The sequence below is a fragment of the Phaethon aethereus genome (genome assembly GCF_964289735.1).
Source record: "Phaethon aethereus genome assembly, chromosome: 10".
Lineage (NCBI taxonomy): Eukaryota > Metazoa > Chordata > Aves > Phaethontiformes > Phaethontidae > Phaethon > Phaethon aethereus.
This window is the reverse complement of record NC_138586.1, coordinates 4,491,931-4,514,485: the sequence shown is the minus strand read 5'-3', so window position 1 is coordinate 4,514,485 and position 22,555 is coordinate 4,491,931. Positions and strand designations below refer to the sequence as shown.

The 22,555-nt window shown below is 41.7% G+C and overlaps 1 protein-coding gene across 1 annotated transcript in view; it reads left to right on the top strand.

The window, feature by feature from the left end:
* Positions 1–9,438: 9,438 nt before the first annotated feature.
* The window catches only part of COL4A5 (collagen type IV alpha 5 chain), a gene marked incomplete at both ends in the record, with an annotated part of 81,759 nt that continues 68,642 nt past the window's right edge, over positions 9,439–22,555 (top strand). The window contains one exon of the mRNA XM_082004216.1: positions 9,439–9,528. Coding sequence (XP_081860342.1) covers positions 9,439–9,528 — 90 coding nt within the window. The remainder of the gene's footprint in view (positions 9,529–22,555) is intronic.

Here is a 22,555-nt window from a genome sequence, read left to right as displayed (position 1 = left end):
CTTTGGGAAAGTCAAGCAATTATTCATTGTGTCAATGAACCTATCTAGCTTCGTTACAGTAATAAGACGCTTTTACACGTGCATTTCTGGGAAATTGACTTGCCAGCTTATGAATTCTAAGCAGACTTTAACTTAAAAGTAATAGATCCACCACTCTCTTCATAATTGTATAATTTTCTAAAGAAACACTTTTTAGTTTAAGACTCCTTTTTAGAGCTAGATGTTATTTCATGACAACAGAGAGATAGCCTTACTACCTGTGAGGGCATGACCTTCATTAATAGAAAATAATATCGTCAATGATTCAAACAAAAGGATAAGGAACATAAGGAGCTGATTTGAAAACTTTCTAATTCAATGTGAACAAATAAAGTACATGCAGTAATTAAAAAAAGTTGAGAAAAGACAAAGAACTGACTTGTCGCTATTTAGAGCTTTAAAATGATGCTTCTAGCAAAAAAAAAGTAGGAAGATTATTTTCAGTTTCTTTGACATTTAATTTGTGGAGAATTTAAGCAGCACAGGAGCATTTGTAAGTCCATTCCTTGTTTAACTGCACTTTCATTTTCCTCTTCTCTGCTTTTTAGATCAAAACCAACCCCTCCTAACAGTGCTATACAAATTCATTTACGCAGTTGGCTTTCAGCTTACTCTGTACAAACATTTAATCCCAATCTCTAGAAAATTGCAGGTCTTGAGCTCTCTGACAGACAAGAAAATTCTAAAGAAACAGTTAATATTGCTGTTGCTACCTTGTTTCCAACCTCTTTCTCCTTCAGTGGAAATGAGAAAATGACAAACAGGCAAAACTGAAGGAAAAGGAAATATCACTTTCTTATCTTATAGGAACCTCAATATATTGCCTTTTCTAGCTAGTCCCCAAGTAGTCCAGGTACAACACTTAGATGATGTTCAGATTTTACCTGTGTTATACATCACACAATGGTCTTGCCAAATCCTTGTGTCAAGGATGGAATTGTTTGTTTCTATTAGTAATGGCAACAAACATTAGGTGCAACACCCTCAAACAGATCTTTGCAACAGAGATTCCTATGTAACAGGCATTGACACGTCCTCCCTGCTGCTAAGAGTGAGGCATCAGAAAAAGCACTATAGGATTAACTGCCAGGAGTCATACTGGCAGCCTCACTAGACTACTAAGGCACAAAGGAGAGCTAGAAAGGCAGATGAGTTTAAGAGCACGTTGAGGCAAGGGCTGGAGCTGTACAAAGTACAGTAGGTTCCAGCCAAACTGGAGAGAGTAGACCAAGGCGTGAATAAGGCAAACTCAGCAGCTATTGACATCTCGGTGGACTGAAGCAAATCGGCCCAATGAGGTTCATGGTGTTGATCCTCTCAATATTAATCAAGTGAGCAGAGACTATGCAAACTGGATGGTGCTGGTTTAGTGGCCCAATGTGGCTAACACAACCAAAGCTAATCAAAATCCTGCAGAAACAACAAGAAGGGAAGCTCGCATGGACTGTAAGGATGTCTATAGCTTTGTATCCATTTGGGTGACAGCAGAATCAGAGGGCCAGCAAAGTCACCTCCGAATCTGCAAGTACTGTTAAAAAATGTGGCAAAAAAAAGCCAGAGAAGAATCCACAGAACAGCTCCTTCGACTTTGTATTAATTCCGCCTCTTCGCATTTCCTCAGACCTGAGAGAAGAGGAAGCCATTCTGAAAAGAAAGAATGACTTTGAACACAAGTAGTAAGATTAATGACAACATCTTAGAAAAGTAGAAAGTTAAATACAGCTACTGGAGGCTGCAGCAACATGACTTCCATATAAATCACACCATCAGAGAAGGGGAAGTTATATGGAAAAACCCAAGGCAGGCTAAACTGTAGGAAATCTGTGCAAAAAGCATAGGAACAAATTATTTGCTTTCTCCAAGTATTTTCAGATTTATTGCCTACACCTCCAAATTCCCTTTTTGCAAGGAACAGGTAATGAGAACTGCATGATTCCACTGTAACTGCTCTTTCTTCTCAGACACATAAACTGAACGAAGTATATCAAGCTCAGTTCGGTTTTATAGCCTTCTCAGAAGAGTGAGAGCCTTCTTGGGTTACTGGGATATTTTGAAAGAAAAAACAACAAAGAAAATGAAGTTCATAATGTCAATGACCGATCTCCCTTCCCACTGATATTCTTCCTCCAATAATTAAACATTGCAGTCACTATCAAGACTGCATTTCACAGGTAGCCTCTAACAAGCAACTCAGCCTCCTTCCAATTGCTTTCAAAACACAGGCTGACCTTGCTAGGACAATCCCTTCCACAGATAACAGCAGAATTGCTTTCATTTAGCTTTTGTCCAGAGTAACAAAGAAAGCAGTCCTTTACTTTAAGACTGGATTCTCAGAGAGCTTGAAAATTATCTATCAATCAAAGCTTCAAAAAATTTTTTTTTTCTTCTTTGTCATCATTATAACATTTAAGCCGAGACACAGGTGTTACCAAAGTCTCTTCTTTTTTGGCCTGGTAATACAACTTTATATTGGTATCTAGGCAATAATTTAATTTTAAATCGTTATCCACAGAGAGGCACGTAAACCAACTTAGGAAGACAGAGAGGAGGTGAAGTACATCAAGAATTCTGGCAGCAAAGAAATTTTCACCTGTATCTGCCATGACTTCATGATCACCTCTAAATACTATTATGCCACTCTACAGCATGAGAATACCTCCCCCCCCGAGTATCTTAATTTTATTATTTTGACATACGTAAAGATTTGCCCTAAGAGAATTGATAATCCCATAAAAGGCACTGACAAAAGGTTAAAACTGGCTAGCATCTCTGAAATACGTTTCTGTTTCCTCAGCACTGTTTAATACAGAATCATTAGCCTTGCAGCATTTTGTAGATTTCCCTTCCAAGCTAATCTTAAAGGATGCTGAAACAACAGGGGGGGGTCATATTTTCTGATACATAACAAAAACTGTCTGACAAGAGACTAGTTGGATGTCTAATCTTAATGCTCCAGTCAGCACTCTGCAGCAAAAATACTTACAGAAATAATGCAGTATCTGTATGAACAGGAAATAGCTTTTGGATCAATTACACTCTTTTCAAAAAACACTGCAGCTTCCTATGGATCAAAAAAATTGTCTGACTAAACACCAAGAACTCACAATACTTTTACAGCCTTGCTTGAACAGATGCTGTGTTTCTGGGGACACAGGAGAATGAGAAGTTCTTTTCACCCTGTACCAGTCATGGAGTTCCCAGCTTTCCTCCTGGAGCAGTTCTACGTCTGGAGTAGAATATGACTCTATACAAATGTTATACATACGGAGTATGACTATTATACAAAAACTAAACAAGAAAGAGGCAGAGTTAAGACCTTGCAGAGTCACAGATTGCAAGCCAGAGCCATTTTACTATCACAACTTTTTGCAACCTGTAGTATTCTCACAATATCTGTAAGCATCAGCATGTTACTGCAGTTACCTCAGCAGGAAGCGTTAACAAGGAGTAGGGTACCAGACCCCTACTCATGTAGAGTGTCTCTACTGCGAGGCTGGAAAAAAGGCAGAGAAGCCCCACCATGAAATGTCCTGTCTACTTTGGGGATGCCAGTGTGACTTACTAACAGCAGTTCTTAAGTCAGGGGAACACGGCAGCTGGCAGTAAAGCTGGCTTCTCCAGAAGAGGAAATAAAATGCTGCTTCAGGTCACGCCGTACCTTTCACACCTATGCAAAAGGCAGCCACAACATTAAATAGCTAATGATACAAAAAAAGCTCTTCAGAACACAACCGTACACATTGCTTCATTTCATAGCTGCTGTGACCTAACACAATATCCAAGTGCCAAATAAAATGCCACATTTTATGCTCCATTATCTTTAGTACCCAGAAAATATTCAGCAAATAAACAATTCTTTGTTCAGATGGGAGAGAAAGGGATATTCAGCTTTAAATGAAAATTCAACATGTCTTGGCAAGGGCTAGATAATTAGCACTGTTATGAACTGTCTGCTGCTTATATTTTTTAAAAGTAACTCTCATTATTTTGCTACAGAACCAGCAGATAATTCTCATTATTTTGCTATACACTTCTTGCTATTAAAACTTGACCTTTGCAGAATGACCATTCTCAATGCAGGACATGAATCTTCACCAAACAAGTGTGTCTGCACCCATGCATTTTTACAGAGTAGAAGCTGCCTTATCCAGTAAACAAATCCTGAGATTTACAAGATTAGGTTTGTATTTTACATTATTTCTTGAAATCTGTAGGCTCCTTCCTTACACAAGTAACTTTACTACAGATATTACTTCTTTCCCCATAAAGCTCACTGCTATGTAAAGATATAGTTGTAAAAGTCAAAAACCAGAAGGATTGCGTACTTATAAACACCGATTAAAATGGCAAAGAAACAGTAGAAAACTTTTTAAACAGGTCTTAATGAATAAGGGCATATTCACAGAAACTGAATTGGAAAGTGGCATGATGAAAGCTGCAACTCTGGTTTTAAATATCCATAATTAAACAGCTATTTTTTCACTCTGTCAGAGCTCTGGGACAAAATTTATTTTTGGCATAAGGCCACTGAAAACAATAAGCTTGGTTCAACTAAGCTGGTCCAGTACATATTAAATGAAAAGCCATTACGAAACATTTGTATCATAGATATGAAAAAAAAAAAAAAAAAATCACACAGAAACCTGGGATATATTAAGAGAAGAGAGAAATAAGATCACTTGGGCTAGCTTGTCATAAACTAGCAGAGCTTCAGTTACTCAAAATAGCGCAGACTGCCTAGAACTGGTTTTGGCACATAGGTTTTATTTGCCTTAGTTGGATACTGTAGATGTTCTGCTGAACAAGATACTAAAAGCAGTAGAAAAAGAGAGTATCTCTTGTTAATCTGCACATTTATTAGTAAAAAACAAAACAAAACAGAAGATCTGGAAGAGTTGCACATGAAGCTGTACATGAAATCCACACTCATAAAATAAAAGCCAACTAAACCCCATCTGAAAGCCTAGCTGTTCCAAGAGAACATGTCTGACAGCAAGTCCTTACAGAAAGTCCTAACAGTAGTTCCTTAGGATATCACAGCAAGACTAGCACATATGCCAGGTGCACTCCACTAGCTGAGCAAGGGCAGAAAGGAAATAAATGAGGAGTTATCATCTCACCTGTATGTCAGGTATGCTCTGAAGTGGGCACAGAATGACTGCCAGGACTACGATGCAGGTCACCTGAGAGCTTTGTGAAGAGATGAGAATCTCAAATTTCATTGCAAGAGGCTGTCTCTAGACTTTGTGACCATTTTCATCTCATGTTCCGCCTCACATTTATGAGAGGACGTCCCAGAAACATCAGCAAAACTCTGATTATCCTTTTAAACGTCCCTCTCTGTATTTTGCTCTGTAGTCTGGAAAAGCCTCGGGGTGGACCATGATCAGCATAGGCAAACACCTGCCTCTCTAGCACTGTTCCAACATTTTGTCTTATTTGCCCCAGCTCTGGAACAACTTTTGCCACTGGTCTTACAGTGTAATGAATGTCTTGAAGATAGGACTACACTGTTGTTTTATGCTTGCACAGCATCTTGACCTGACACTCCTGGTTTGTTATTAATGCATTGCTCATACTAAAATATTGAAAACATGAATGAAGCATGGCTCCTGGAGTGACTTTACCTGAAAGCTGTTGGGGGAAACTCTTAGGTCACTCCCAGCAACTGGTCTACAAACGAGGTAACAATCTCTCTGCAAAGTAACCCCACGTGTAACAGCAAGTCATCCATCTTTTCAACATTTGGCTCAAGAAAACACAGGTTGCATTACAGGAATAATTTTGTACTGCTTGTTCAAAATAGATCATCATTTATATTTAGGAAAAGTAAGTGCAAGCTGAGAATGAAGTCTCGTACACTTTAAAATCCTGTTCTGACAGAGGGAGGTATGACTACACCTTGTAACTGAGACCTCTGAGTCAAACCCATCTTTGACACAACTGTATTCAAGATGCTGGCCTGACGTGTCAGACACTCCCTAATAGCCATGTTCACAGTAACATTCCTGAAGAATGCTGAACAACTTGGTCCAATATATTAGGAAATTTCTTTTATAACAGGTATTGAAATTACATTAATTGAAAGAGAAGATGAGCAAAGTTATAAATCGCATCATCTTCAGCAAGTGCTTTAATAGTTGACTATCTCTGTAAATAGTCTTCTAGGAGTTTTATTATTCCCTATTAACCTACAGTTTTAACCTCATTTTATTCACATTGTACTTTGCTATGCTCAGTCACTTCAAATTACATAGCAGAGGACTATTATGAAATGTTTTGGAGATCCTGCTTTTCCTAAAAAAGTTCTGCTTACTGCAAAACCAATTTCCATCACTAATAATTATCTCTTAAGAGCTTACTTCATGCTGGAAGGTGTTAGGGTGTGTTTTTAATTCAGCAATACCTTTACCTAATACTGTAACTGAAAACTTGACAAAAACATAGTTGTGCATCTTTCCTGTTGAGCATGTTTGACAGCATTTTTTAATAATTAAATGCATTAGCTGCTTAGACATATAAAGCACTAAAACTAAATATTTTAAGGACCTATTTCTGATTCTTTTTCATACTTTTAGACTGATTACACAACAACAAAGATTTTGCTTGTTTTCTAACAAGAAGAAAACTGGCAAGAAGACTGAGAAATGGCATGTAGATGTTAATCTTATTCATTGCAATAGACTTAGATTGACAAAGTCCCTTTACAGGCAATGAAACATGTTAAGGAACTAACAAAAACCTGACTGCTTAAAGAGATGTGCCTTCCAACAGGTATGAAGGAAGCAAAATTGGAGCAAACAAGTAAAAACCTGCTGTCAGTTACATCTGCATTAACCAGGAATAATTCCGCTGACACATTGCATGGCTTTATAAAAATGACTGCAAAATGTGGCACATTTGTTTCAAAAAGCTTTGAACATACTTGCTTTATAAAAGTCATTTCCACGTAGATTCCGCCGCAGCAAGAACACTCAGAAGAACAGTTCTTGGCTTTGTTGAAGAAAAAGAACATTAAAAGAAAAGAAAGTCTCACAGCTTCCCATGTTGTCTAATCTTTTAATCTTTGAGAAGATTAGAGCTTGTAACTACCACCTGATCAGGATGATGAAATTCTACTAGTTCAATTTAGTATAAAAGGTGCAAAGCAGAATCAAGTCCTTCATATTTATGAAAAGTATAAACCCCTCTGTTATTAAAGCCTTTTCAAAAGATTTCTTTTCAGTTGCACAGGAAGGTTCTAAATCCTTAAAATTTTAATCAAAGGAGTAACAAAAGCAGTAGAAAAACACTGGCTGACAAATCAAGAACCCACGTTTTAACTGTTTTTGTTAGAAGTCTGCTAGAAGTAAATTAACAGGCTTAAAACATATTATACTAACTACTTCCATTAATTCATTATTGCATATGTGCTATAAAATCCAGACCACAAAGATTATTGTACAATCTTAATTTGCAACACAATATAACAAAGAGGTTTTTTTGAACTGCTGACTGTACATCAGTTGGACACTTAATTTAGGCTACAGATTCTTCCAAAGGACTCTTTTATCCACTACAGTTGAGTGGACTAGCAATTTTGGCATCCCAGCTGCAGAAAATCGATTACAACACCAAAAAAAGAAAAATTACGAACATTTAAAAAGCCTACGATCCCATACTAATCTGTTGAAACATTAATTAGGAACAACAAGCAAAAAATCGGTGTTTATGTCATAAAATTGTCAGATTGACAGATCATAAAGTCATTGCTTCTGTATGCCAACTTGGAACTTAAAACACATTTACTAATTCATCGTCATGAACCTTGGTACAACACTTAACAGCTTAATCCTTTAATTTCTCACATCCCTTTTACTTAGTTAAGAGGTGTTCTGCGCTGAATCCCTTGCGAGCAAGGATGTAAAGGGTCAGCTTTTAACAGAAAGCTTTGAGAAAAGGGTAAGAAAGAATGAAAGGCAGCCAGTTGCAGAGAGATACTGATCATCCTTAAAGACGCAGAAAGGTGTTACACTGAATACAGATGGTCTTTCAACCCAGCGTACTTTGCAAAAACTATGTAAAGTCGAGCAGACGAAAGGCACAAAGGAACTTCGGCGCGGAGGTGTACGGCAAATTAAAAAAAAAATAAGAAAAAAAAAAAATCCCCGCATCTCTCGGAGAGGGGCGGGAGGGTGTCTGTTTGCTGACCGAAAGATGCCCAAACCGCGGCAGGTTTAACTAGGCACCTCCACCTCCAGAGAGGCACAGGCGCGGCCGGGTCCTGCACACTTACCCCACTCGCCGGCTCCGCGCCCAGGCAGAGGAGCACCAGCACCAGCGCCCTGCAGGGAGGCAAACGGACAGTCACCGGCGGGGCCGGGGGGCACGGCGGGGAGGGGGCCGCCGCCCCTCGGCACTCACCCTGCGCGCCCCGCGGCCATGCTTCAGGCAGCCTGCAGGGAAGGCGGAGAGGACGCAGCCTGGTTACGCGCCGCTGCGCCCGCGCCGGCTCCGCGCCGCCGGAGGAAGAGGAGGGCCCGCCGCCGTCACTCCGGGCGGGCAGGCCCCCTGCGCGGCCGCGGGCCGGGCACGGCGGGGGCCGCTTCACCGGCTCCTTCCCCGCGCTACGACGGAGGGCCAAGGGCGCCTCGCCCTGGGGGAGCGGCCGGGCTCGCCTCGCCGGCGCTGCCCGTTCGGGGTCGGTCACCCCTCGCTTCCCGCCACTGCCCCGCGGTGCCCCGGCCCCCTCAGAGCGCCCGCCCGCCGCCTTCCGCTCCCCGCTCCGCTGCGCGCCGTGCCAGAGCGTGCCCGGGCAGAAAGTTTGCGCGGTCTTCGCCGAGGCGTCGCACCTGAGCGGAGCCGGACGGGGCGGGACGGGACTGAACCGGGCGAGCCGCGGCGGGCGGACGCCCCTCTCAGCCCCACGCCCCGCCGCCCGCCCTTCCTGAGGTGCTAGCCAGCACTGCCAACAGCTCTCCCCCTGCCCTCACACATCGAGGTACTTCCGCTGGAGAAAATAGTCCGGGGTCCAGCGGCTGCCCGCCCGGTGGAGGTGCGGGGCGGGGAGAGGCAGGCGCCCGCCCTTCGAGCCGACAAAAGCCCGGCGCCCAGGGGGAAGGGTGGCGGCGGGGAATCACAGCTCCCTCAGAGCGGGGCGGCAGCGCGCCCTTCCCCGAGCACCACACGCGCAGACACGCGCGCGCGCGCACACTCCGCCACTGGCCGCCCGGGGTGCGGATGAATACTGCGGGGCAAGTAGTCCCGGGAGGACTTGAGCCGAGAGAAGCGGGCGAGTGCGGCAGAGGGGCGGGCGCTGGCATCGGGGCGGTCGGCGGGAGCCGCCTGGAGGGAGCCGCGCTGCCCCGCCGAGCTATGCCCGCGCCACAGGGCCGGCCCCGGAGCTCCTGAGCGGGCAGGATGGAGCCGCGGTGGTGGAGCCATAGCCTGGCTGCCGCCTGCCTGGTGCTGCTGCTGGGGTGCTGGGGGCCGGAGGAGGCGGCGGCGGCGGTGAGTGCGGGGCGCCCTCCTTGTTCTCCTCGGGCGCTGCCCAGCGCCGCTGTCCCCGCCGGGCGCGGCGGCGGTGCAGAGTCTCGGGGGGAAGCTTTCGAGCCCCTTCAAAAATGGGGAGGGGGCTGAGGGTGGGCTCCCCCGTGGCTGCGCTGGGGCTGAGGGGGCCGTAGCGGGCCGCGGCCCCTGACAGGAGCCCGTCGGCGGCGCGAGGCTGGGCCGCGCGCGGGAGGGTCTCTCGCTGCCCGCAGGGGCCGAGGGCTCCCGGGCGGCCGCTCCCGGAGCAGCGGCTTCTCGGCGCTGCCGGCGTCGGGCCGGCTCTCCGCGGGACCCGCGCGCCCTTGGCATGTCTGGGTTCGTCGGCGGCTGCGGGGAGGCAGGAGGGAGTGTGAGGGAAGCCCGGGCGAGCTTTGTGTGTGCTCTGAACCCGATGTTCCTTCAGGACAAAGGAGGGACCCCCCCCCCAAGGACCTTTGTGAAGAGGTGTCTGAGCTCTCCCCAGTGAGCCTTCGCCTGCATCTGTAAGCCACACCTGGACGTGGTAGGGACTTGGAGGCTTGCAGGCATGCTGAAGAGCTACACCTCGGACTGTGGCTTGGTTTTCCTGAGGGTTGTATTTCTGCTTTCTTAAAACCCCAGTTGAGATGCTAGTGGAGATGGTAGGTGCGTGCAGTGCTGCAGAGGGTGCACAGTAGGTGGCCTGGAGAAAAATTTTGTTTTCTCTTTGGGAGAGAGATGCTATCCCAGCTTCCGTGGAGTGCCAGGGCCTTGAAACTGAGAGGAGGGGGGGTGATCACTAACTTACCATTTTGAGGTGCTTGACTGGGACCTTCAGCTCTTAACAAGTGAAGCTTGCTAAAAGGCTTATACTTTAACGTGGGTTAATTTGAGATTTTTACAGTCCATTCCTCTGGCTGTTAACTTTTTTAAAGTTTGCTTGGAAGGGAAAATGAATCCAGATTTCTGTTCCTTAGGATTGTTCTCTAGTTGAAAAATCATAGTAAGTTATGGTAATAGGTGTAGAATACCTTTCTACTACTTCCCCCCCCCCCCCCCCCATTTTGTAGTTAGAGCTGACAAATCTTATTTGTCTTGAACTCTCCTTTGCAGTGCATTCCTTTACAGTGAAACTTTGTAGACCTTTCATCTGCCCTTCCAAAAAGCATGAGACCAGCCATAATACACTTCTTTCCTCTTCTACTCCTCCTTCTTACCATGCCCAGGTGTGTATCCAAGTGCAAGTGATACTAGTGTGCCACCAGTGCTTACTGATTTGGAGAATCGCTTGCCTCCACACTATCTGTAGTACTGTTTCTGTGGCTCTTAAGTACTAACCCCCGTAATTTTCATCCCCAAAAGAAGTATCTGGTCAGTCCTGCCTTACAGGACTTCACTGTTTTAGCAGGTGGAGGTTGAAGGTGGAGAGGTCTGTGTGCATAAATTTAGGAAAGTCCCTAAGCAGAGTTTTGTGTGTGCGATCGGTGGGAATCTGTGGGGTCCAGGAAGGGGACTGCTGGGCAGTAGGTAGTCCTCTGCCTTGGGAGAAATGAAGAAAGGAGAGAAGGCAGTGGTAGAGTTCCTGGTTCTCAACACCACCTTGTGCTACAGACTGTCTTTTAGGATGAGCTCCCCTGTGGATTTACTAGCCCACAGTGAGATGAGATTAACTGAAGACCCAAAGGCTAGTGGGGGTGGGGAAAGAGAGATGCCTCTGTTGCAACCTATGTAAGTCCCACTGACATTTTGTCAGAAATGCATAATGGTTTCTCAGTACTTTGGTGTTCTGATGTCCTTGCATCTCCTGTGATGATAACACTAAATGATGCTGACTCTTACAAATGAGGATCAGCGTTTTATATTTCTCACTGTCAGAAAGGGTTGAATTAACACTGTAGCAGTATGCTTGGTACACACTGTCTCTTCTGTGAATTTTGTTTTGGAGCTTTGTGTCAGAATCCTCCCCTTTCCCCAACAGGATAAATCTGGTGGGATGAGTCCAAGTCATTCTGCTGTCCTTATTAAAATAATATCTGAAATTGTTATTCAACCTTATAATACACATTTCAAATGCAAAAATCGTACCTTCTTTGCTCCAGACTGTTCAAATAGTGTGTATGGCTACGTGATTGGTTACAAGGTGATAGACTATAGTTGATAGTCATCTGCTAATGTTGACATCATAGGGAAATCCCAGCGATTTATAAAGAAAAACATGTGCCAAAATCTCATACTCAAGTAACAGTGAAATTAATTGTTAGGACTTTATTGTTGGGTTTCTATAGCCCATCATCTTAAACTTGGTGAGTAGTATATGGATCATGCTATGCACTCTTGTGCAGACTCATTTTTGATGTAGAATGAAGCGTGCAACTACTGATGAACAGTGTAAAAGTAGCTGTGAGTCTGAGAATGGTCTTTAGAGTGGGAGAATGAATGAGGTAGAAGATGGTGTCATCAGTGATTTCAAGTTACAGTATTAAAAAAGGTGCTTATTTGTTGTATGCTTTCATCAGAGGATATGAGTGCTTATGTGTGTTAAGGGACAATATTGTTGCTGAAGTGCCCTGGTGTTTTTAATCTATGTATGTGTATATAAGCCAATTAGCTCTTCTATAAGCAGATTTTTTTCCTCTCCTAGCAGGTTTATACGCGCACTCTGTTACGGAAAAGTGATTACAACTTGTCACTGGGAAATCTATTCAATTAAAGAACATAGAATGGATCCTTGAATTGGACTAATCTATGAAACTCGTTTGAAGTTAGTGACTGTCTCTTGGTTTATATTGGAAAAAACTCCCCTCATAGTTAAGGCCTAGATTTTTAGAGTGTAAATAGACTTTGTCAGCCCAAAAGTTATTAAAAATGAAGTAACTTCAGTGATGTCTTTTTTTATTTGCCTTCTGTTATAACTCCAGTTTGACTGAAAGTGTAGGGATGAAAACACTTGTTCAAATGTGGTAAGGCAGGCACTTGAGCTGGGTATCATTTCTGTTTAAGAAAGTAGTGTATTATTCATGAAAGTTCTCTAAGCTTAGTTGGGATTTTTCTTTCCTTTCAGAGGTTACCATGTGTATAAATACATGCTACCATGCCATTAATGATGATGTATTTGATTAATGTGGTTAATCCATAAATGATGGTCATCTGTGTTTCTCTTGTTTGCCCTAACTATTTTATCATGGTGATGATGGTTGTTATTATTTCCCATTTCATAACTGGCTGTGGCTCTTCCAGTTATGAAAGCTAGGTCTGTAAAAGCAGAAAGAAATGGATGCTGGCTTTTAGGATTCAAAAAGTATTTCGTCCTGAAATTCCGTGGATGTGTCTTGATTAGTCATGCACAAGACTCTCAATTTCATAACATCAAGGCTCAAGCCCTCCCGCTTGCAACTTGTCATTTGTCATATGTTTTGCTTTTGACCTTTCGTGGCTCTTAGTTAAAGATACATAGTTAGACTTGTATCTTAAGGTGTGCTCTGGCACATACTAAAATACAAACAAATCAAAGGAATCTTGAATGAAACCTAATATGAGAGCCATTTGGACCATAATAGGATCTTTCATGGCTACGCATACAAAATCATTATCTTACTGAGTTTTTCCGTGTCATGGAAACAGGCTGATAGTTCAGTGGAAACTTCTAGGCTTTAATTTTCCTGGTCATAAATGAATGAATCTACTCATGGAAAGCAATTATCTAAACTACTTACCCTTTTTAAAGTAGAATGGGAAATTTTCCTAGGACAAAGTCTTACCTAATTTATTTAACAGCAAATGTAAATTTACATAGCGATCTTTTTCTACTATGAATAAGCGACGGTGCCTAACGTAATGCAATTAGCTGCTGTTGGTTTTACTGGAACATGTGGAAACTTTTCTGTATTACAAAACAGCTGAAATCAGTAAGAACATCCCAACAAATCTAATATACTTTCTATCTGGGGCAAAGTGCAGTAAGACATCTGTTCTGCACATACAGCAAAGTTGTATTGTGCATTTTTACCTTTCATTCACTTAGACTAAAATGCTTCCTTCTCTAATTGCATCAATTGTGTAAACTCTCCACTGATATCACCACATAACAAGATATCTAGATAACTCTCACACATTCTAGGAATAGTATTATGCAAGCACACTGAATGGAAAGCAGCCTCTGCCAGTAATGATAATACCAGACAAATTGCTTTGAATGAAGATGCTTTTTGCTTATCTGTTTTGTAAGGCTGTATGGGCTCAGTAATGTTTAAAACCACTGGGATGCTCTTAAATTCTTGCTATATGCAGTGTTTGGCGCTCTGATGTTGGCTGCAGACTTTTCTGGGCTGTAAACCATCTTTTCTCAAGAGTACCTAAAATAAAACTTCAAGTGATATAGCGCTGGGACAGTTTTAAGGATCCATAAGCAGCATCCTTTACCCTCCTGTGAAAGGTTAGCCATGCAGTTAAACCTCATTAAGTATCGCTGGTACAGTGCAGCTTCTGAAAATGGAAATGTGCTGAGCATCCCGGTTATGTAATTGCAAAGCAGGTGGTATGTGGAGGAAAAGCTTCGGTGTAATGTGAAATTATCAGCAGGATAGACATAGCTGAGCTCAAGAGGAAAGGGTCCTGTTATTAAAAAATATTTCTAATGTTTATTTTTAAAAAATTGCTTTGCAGTTGTCTTGAGTCTTTCTTGGAGAACTTCTTGTGAGGAGCTGCAAAAAGCAAAAGCTGGGGGATGTGATCTTAATTTTAGGAGAGATGGGTATTGGGTAGTTAGAAAATTGCTTTTTTTGGTAATTGCTGTTAGCAGTTATTTTAATTTTTATTTTATAATTATTTTATTTAAAAAGATATATCACAAATGAAACATTTTAGCTTAAACTTGTTAATGCTTTAGTTTCTCTTCCTCTAAAAGGCATGATATCTAAACTGTAATGTATTAATAGACATATCTTTAGTCTGCTTGGAAAAGACTTTCATATATGAGTCACACAATATCAAAGTCTGCGTATCTGTTGCCATGATTTGAGTGGGAAGCTGGACTAAATAACCGCCTGAGGCCCCTTCCAGCCTGAATTATCCTACAAGTCTAAAATTATGTGAGAGTACAGTCATGCTCCTAGATGTACTTTCTGTTAAGACAACTTACATATCCTGTAGTCAAAAATTATTCATAATTGTGTAGTTGTGAGTTGGAAGGTTCATAATTGCTTAAATGTTTTTTTAGTTGCTGCTAGTCCAGAAGCCATCTCCTAAGCTGTCAGCGCAACAGCATTCAGAATTTTAATTTTGTATTTCCCTTTTGTGGAGGGTGTCTTATGCAGTGTGTGTTTGTATATGTATTAGTTTGTTATAATGTAAAAAAAGAAAATTGTAGTGGCAATATTGACAGTGAGGTTTTTTTCCACCTGAAGTGTGTATTTTTCTGTATTTTCGTATGTGTGTATTCTCTTTCTGTATTTTACTCGGAAAGAGGAGAACTCTAAAGCTGTGGATTTCGGCTGAATTGAAGACAATAGCCTTCAAGGCTCTTAGTTATTGCAGCTCTGTTTTTGGATTTCTGTTTTTGTCCCCTCCAATTTGGAGGGCAAGGAAAATAGTTTAGTCTCATCTGTATTTTGTTTCTTTTACCTAATCTCTACAGAGAATTAAAATGTCAGAGTTGAATTTCCGTCTCGTCTCTCTCCTGGCACTGTAAAAGGCATCAGTGTACAACGCACTTAGCTATTTTACTTATGGTTCTAGTTTATTATCTACAAAATTATTCTTTTTATTGAGGCATATAGCTAGACCTGCAAAACTGTCCTACTGTAGTCTCATATGACTCCACTGTATGCCAGATAAGCTTTGCTACTGCCGCTCTGCTGAAACCCCTGCTTTCCCTCCTCTTAACTTTCCCCGAGATAAGCAAAGCTCTCTTCACTTCCCTGGCTGAAAACAGGCTAGTAATTTTTTTTTGCCAGTGTCTCTATCTGTCAGGATTTTCTGCTGAAATATATTAAATGTATTTATTCTAGGACTGACTTCAGTTGTTATCAGTGTGAATCTTGGTTTTAAACCATACCACTAATTTAGAGAAAGGTATTTATTCTGTACTGCTTCATAGAGAATTTGGGTACTTTTAGAAACCAGACTTATACAACCCTTAGTTGCAGCTGAGGTGTACGTATGTGGTAGACACCCCTTCTCTAGAAGGAACAGTGAGCATGGAGGAAATCCTTGGTTTGTGCTAAAATGCCTCACTGGTATGAAACTAAGACTTTCATCTCTTTCTCTACTGTAATAGTGGCATCTTCCACCTCCTTGTGTTACATTTGGAGGTGTAGTTATGGTAGGTAAGATTGCCTCATTGGCTCTGGTAGAGGAACTTGAAGGCTAGCTGGTCCCTATGGGCCTCTGTGCGTGAGGTTAAGGTACAACGTGGCCGATTGCTTCACAGACTCACTTGAGCACCATGGCAAGTAATCAACAGAGCTCTACTGGAATAGCTTCATTTAAGAGCCTGAGACTATAGAGTGGTTCATGATAAAGGTAAAGCTTTGTAGAGGTCCTTCAGCTTGGAGTGTTTTAGGAGTTACTGCTGTCAAGTTACATAAGTTATAATATCTTTTCAGTACTTTTATATAGAACATTAAGCAGAACTACACAGACTTTCCTTTCTAGATTAATTTTGGTTCCACTAACTGCCTTTTTTTGTGTCATTGCTGGGCTAGACAAAAATATAAGAACCTTAATGTGTTAAACATAAAACTTAGCTTTATTTGGCAGCCACAGTGATAGTGAAGCAACTTAACATTTGCACTGAGAGAAAGGCTGTGAGTTTTTAGTTTTTTGACAGACTCCTGTTTCTACTTAGTCTTTCAGGAACTTGACAAGTACCTTAGAGGGTTGTCAGCATTGAGCAGAAGGGCAGAAGCTTGCAGATGGTGTCAGATGTTGTATTTTGTATTATAACACAAGTTACCCATATGCTGTTTATAATTGGTAGTTATGTGGCTGTGAAAGTTTTCTGTTCATCTTGTAGCACATTCTCAAATAAAAATTAGGATTCTTACACGTAAGCAAGTGCACTGGTAATATGTATTGGTATGTTATATTTAATATAGTAGAGTTTGTATGCTTCTGTGAACAAGAGGAAACAGGATAACTGAGTTTCTCTTGCAACTTAAAACTTAAGAAAAATCCCTGAGCACTTGATAACAATGATGGGTTTTGCGTGATGCTTCGAGTCATTAGTAAGGTGTTCAGAATAACCGGTTGCCTGGGTTTTATTCCCAACTTCTGATCTGGGAAAAGGAAATCTCTTTCTACTCTGTTACTTTGCCTGCTTAAGAGCTTCTGAGACTCTTTTGAGAAGGGTGCTGGGTTTTTTTGCTTGTCCATGATGCTATAGCTGTCAGTCTTTTTTCCCCATGTTATCAACTCCTTCATGTTGTTCTTATAGTAGGCATTTTTTACTTTTCTGTCTTAATCTAGAAGGCTGTCTCCTATGTGTCTTAATTTGTGTACTAATACAAAGTGTGATGCAGAAATGGTGACTTTGAATCCAGGACTACTAAAGACCAGTGCCAGATGCATTTTTTCATTCAACTGTGGATGTACAGGTCCTACTATTTTAATAACTACCTGTTGCTAAACAAATTAACTTTATATTAAATGCTTTCTGGCAGTATTTCTCATCTCCATGTGTTGAAAAATGTTCTGAGTCCATATATTTTGCCTCTACCCTAAACACGTTTCTTTGTTGTTTTCCTGGTAGTCATATACTTGTCCTTTCCCTATATTTTTTTTAATCAAGCTAGGGAAATTGAGTGATGATTTCAATGATATATACTGGACTTCTTGGTATTTCTTCAGTACTCTGAAAAATGTCAAAGTTTACAGTATATTCAGAATAGTTAATTTTATTACTGTCCATTCTGGTTCCTAGCCTCTAACTCCTACATTTTGGGTGAAAATATAACAAGCATTAGTTATTAATTACATAAAGCTGTCCATCTTAAGCAGCCATTAAATCAACACTTTTTGTTTCACCTTGTTAGCAATGGAGCATAATCTTCCTTCATTAAGGAAGAAATATATTGACAACTCACAAAGAAGAGACTATGTGGCATCCATCTGCATCTACTAAATACAGCATTGATTCTTCAGAAGCAAAGCTTTCTCTTTATGCGCTTAAATCCTGCAGGTGTCCGATAGAGGGGAAGAAAATGACCACCCTGGGCAATGAACTGCACTCTTTCTACACCTTGAATTCAAGTAGCAGTTATTAAAAACCATAATTAAATGGCTTTACTTAAAGCAATGAAAACTAACATGACCTGCAGGCAAGGCTAGACAAGTCTTCAGCTCCCAGAAAATTTGATTCCTGACAAGAAATGCCACTGCAAAACCATGTTTGGGTGAAGGAGCTTATGAACTCAGTTTAAAAATCTTTTTAAAATAATCCTTTTTATGGGGCAGTGATTTTTTTCTGGAGTCAACTTACTTTGAACCAACCTGTTATACAGAATGACAGCAGAAGCCATTGTTTCTGAAAGACAAAGTAACTTCTAGCTGTCATTCAGACAATATGGATTGACTTAATCAGAGAAAATACTTATTCTGAATTAGTTTAAGAACACTTCTCTTGTACATTCAACCTTAAAGGGCAAAAGTATTCATAAGGAAAAGGGGGCTTCTTCACTGGACTGAAAAACGAGAATTTATATTGGATTTCACTCCTCTCTTCATCCAGTCACTCCGTAGTCAGACATGAGTGAAACCGTGTAAGTTTCTGAAAAAACATTACGTTTTTTAATTCTTAAATCATTAAATATTTAAAACAACAAGGAGAAAATCTGAAGAGGATGAGAAAAGTTGCAAGACTCGAGTGTTTTGGGCTTTTTTTTGTTGTTGTTGTTTTGGTAGTCAGCTTAACTTCCAATATTCATTTGGCCCTTTCTTAATGGGGGAAGTAGTGCCATCAAAACCTCTAGAAGCCTGTGCCCAGAGTCTGCCCCAGGCAAACAGTGAAAACATCAATACAAAAGTTGATATTAGTGTGGGTGGGGGTTTTTTGTGTTTTTGACTGAAAGGAAAATGTATATGTAGTGTCATTCAGTTTCTGATCCAGGATGCTTGTGGAAACTTCTCGGCAATAGCATTGGTGGCACTCCTCCACGCATGTGTGCATGTGCACAAAAATCCTGACAGTATCTTTTCTGTTTTAAAAGCTTTCAAGCTCTTAAAGCAATAGTAGTAACAACACGTTAAAGCATCTATGTCTAACGTATGAATTTTTGTATCCTAAGTGAACCTAGAAAATTCCTTAACTTTAGGCTTGAATGAGAAAATGCCTTGTTGACAAGTCTAGTCATGCTCAGAAAATGTGTATTTTTAGAACATCAGCATACTGTTAATCAAACAGATCTCTTTAAAGGACCTTAAACTGCTGATACACTACAGAAGCAATTGTGGAGGAACAGCACAGTCAGTCATGGCAGTGACAGAAATAGTACTACTTTATTTTTTTTCTTTTTAAACAGCCAGACTAAGCAAATGTGTTTAACATCAATGAGATGATGGATCACTGTGAATGTATTGTCCTAAACTTCATTGTAAGCTTTTCAGTGACTCTTTTGCCTTGATAGCAGAAAAGAGTATGTTTTCTTTTAAATAAAGATTATTTAAAATTTTTCACCTGTTGCTAAAAGGGTTCACAGGACAAATACAGACGGTCGATGTTTAAAGTGTAAAGATGAATTTCTGAATGCTAATCATTACAAACTGATAATGAAGTCTGGAAAAGTATTCTCCAGTCAAGCAAGATTTTGCTGCACCTGAACAGCAGTTTCCGTTGGTCATCATAAATACGCTGCCTAAGAAGCTTCAGTTACTCACCTCGGAATCCTGTCATGCTGTCTCCTGGGAGAAGAAAACTCCTGTCCAAACCGATGTGTATATTCAAAGTGCTGTAATCTTCGGACAAATTTCTCTATTTTTTTTGGCGCTCTGCTTCAGACCGAGCATTTTACTTCATGTTTCATACTGTGGTAACAGATAACTGATCAAATGTTTGACGTAATTGATATCAGCAATGTGAGCTACAGTTGTATCTTGGTAGTTCTTTCAGTACTGATTCTGTATTCCATTCAGCTTTGCGGAGCTGGAGCCTTTTAGTAACTTTACTATCTTCTCCAATGCTTGACTGGAAAGAGTAAGCATAGAAAACTGTATTGGGATTGCATAGCAAGGTTTTGGTAGTGGGGGGGCTGCAGGGGTGGATTCTGTGAGAAGCTGCCAGAAGCTTCCCCGATGTCTGAGAGCCAGTGCCAGCCGGCCCCAAGAGGGACCCACCACTGGCCAAGGCTGAGCCCATCAGTGATGGTGGCAGCACCTCTGGGATAACATAGTTAAGGGGCATGGGGAGAAACCTGCTGTGCAACAGTGGCTGAGAGAGAGGAGTGAGAATATGTGAGAGCAAAAACTCTGTGGACACCAGGGTCAGTGCAGAAGGAGGACCAGGTGCTGGAGCAGAGATTCCCCTGCAGCCCCTAGTGAAGCCCAGGGTGAGGCCGGCTGTGCCCCTGCGGCTGTGGAGCTCCACGTGGGAGCAGATTTCCACCTGTGCCCGGGGAGGGCCCCATGCCGGAGCAGGGGATGCCCGAAGGAGGCCGTACCCCATGGGCAGCCCGTGCTGGAGCTGGCTCCTGGCAGGACCTATGGCCCCATGGAGAGAGGAGCCCAGGCTGGACCAGGTTTGCTGGCAGGACTTGTGACCCCGCAGGGTCCCACGCTGGAGCAGTCTGTTCCTGAAGGACAGCACTCCAGAGAAAGGACCCATGTTGGAGAGGTTTGTGGAGGACTGTCTCCTGTAGAAGGAACACCATGCTGGAGCGGGGGAAGAGTGTGAGGAGGAAGGAACAGCAGAAACAGTGTGTGATGAACTGACCGTAACCCTCATGCCTCATACCCCTGCACTGCTCGGGGGAGGAGGTGGAGAATTTCGGGAGTAAAGTTGTGCCTGGCAAGGAGGGAGGGGTGGGGGGAAGGTGTTTTTAGATTTGTTCTTATTTCTCATTATCCTACTCTGACTTTGGGTAATAAAATAATTTCCCCAAGCTGAGTCTGTTTTGCCTGTGAAGGTAATTGGTGAGTGATCTCTCTTTGTCCTTACCTTGACCCACGAGCTTTTTGTTATATTTTTCTCTGCTCTGTCCAGTTGAGGAGGGGGAGTGATAGAGTGGCTTTGGTGGGCACCTGGAGTCCAGCCAAAGTTAACCCACCACAAAACCATTGTTACATTTAATTCTCTGAATACTTTTACTTGAACGTAGAGAACAAAATTAAAAAGTGTGAAAATTCCAAGCTTGTCATTTATTATAGAATCACAGAAAGACTAAGACTTGCAAGAAAAGTCCTCCTGCTCTGGAGGCTAGATGAGGTGACCTCTTGCTTAAGGCAGAAGAATACAGAACTTGGAAGACAGTTCTGATAGCTGCAGTCTAAAAGGACATTGCAATGGTATCTTCTATTCCAAACGTTGCTTGCTGTAGGAATACGGTTAAAACTCTGTGGAAACGCTCCATATTAAGTACTTGTAATGAACCTACTGGTTACTGCAGGATGCAGAGCATATATCACAAACTTGCAGCAGGCTATTTTCTTGGCATATGTTCAGCTCCAAATAGCACTTGTGGGAGTTGGTATACTCCCCAAACCAAGGTGCCCCAGGGAATACTTTCCCTTAGAGAAAGTGACTTTCTGTTTTGGAATGTGTACAAATGCTGGGGGCTGTTTCTTACTCCTGCCAAGCTTCAGACTGAACTGCACCTTGAGTTTTAATAATACTTGAGTGCTAGTTCTTATGAGTGGATCTCCTCACTTCAATTATTGTGATAGGGTGTTGGAACCATGTGTACTCTGTCCTTGCCTACTCCCACTTCTTTTAAACTGATGGTATTTTAGTGCAATGTTGTGAGGAAGACTGCTGACATCCTCAGCTGTGGTCAGAGAATCACCTTAATGAGATACTTCAGGTTAGATATTGTTAACCTGCTACTGAGTAACCTCCAGAGAGTGACTGTGAATAAAATCAATTGCTGGAGAAAGCAATAACTAAATTTATGTGTGTCAAAGCAAGGAGAAGCTTAATGCTACTGCTGAAGATTTCCTTCCCAAAACAAATAGTATTCAACTATTTACACACCATCCATTGAAAGTGACACTTTGCTTGCAAGTTTTAAGTGGATGGTATCTCTCTAACTATTTTGAAAAAGGAATATTTGGGTTACAAATTTGTAATTTGTGACTTTACTAAAGCACTATCTGGTACATATATACTTATTCTACTGAAATGTGTTTGTTACTGAACCTCTCAGGAGGAATACTCCATTGTGACAGTTTCTTAAAAATCTTTTTATGGTATGGGGGGTAGTGGAGACAAAATACAGAAAAAATATTATAAAGGCTTAGACATCAGCTTCTGCTTGAAACAAAAATATAAAGTGCATTTCTTTTCTCTCTGCAACCCCTTCTTCTACCACTGATCAGATTTATTTTACCTTTTCTACTACTGATACAATGTTAATACTTAAAAAAACTTGTTGATTTTTCAATGCTTTCTTGTAAAGATCTTATCCATGGTCCTTTTAGCTAGTTCTCTGGCATGGGTTCAAAATTTTTTTTAACATAGCAAGTCTCTGACAAGTGCAACTTAATTCCCAGGGCATGCTTTCTGTTTAGTGATGATGAGTGCAAACCAAAGGTAATGATTCTCAGGGTAATGTAATGTATAGTCTCTAGATGTAATTTCTCGGGCATAAGGGTATGAAATCTATTTCTTCTAATCAAGTTTGAGCATCTAATTCCAAGATACGTGTGTACTAGATAGAATGATAGCCTGCAACAGTCTTTTCCAGTATTTTAAAGGCAATAAAATATGTTCAGGCCCTCTTTTGCTTTGCCCCTGTGAAATAGTCTGTGGGAAATTACTGTTGTGATCCTCGACATCACTATAAGATTGCAAGGTGCACCTTGCTATGAAGCCTGACACTTGAAG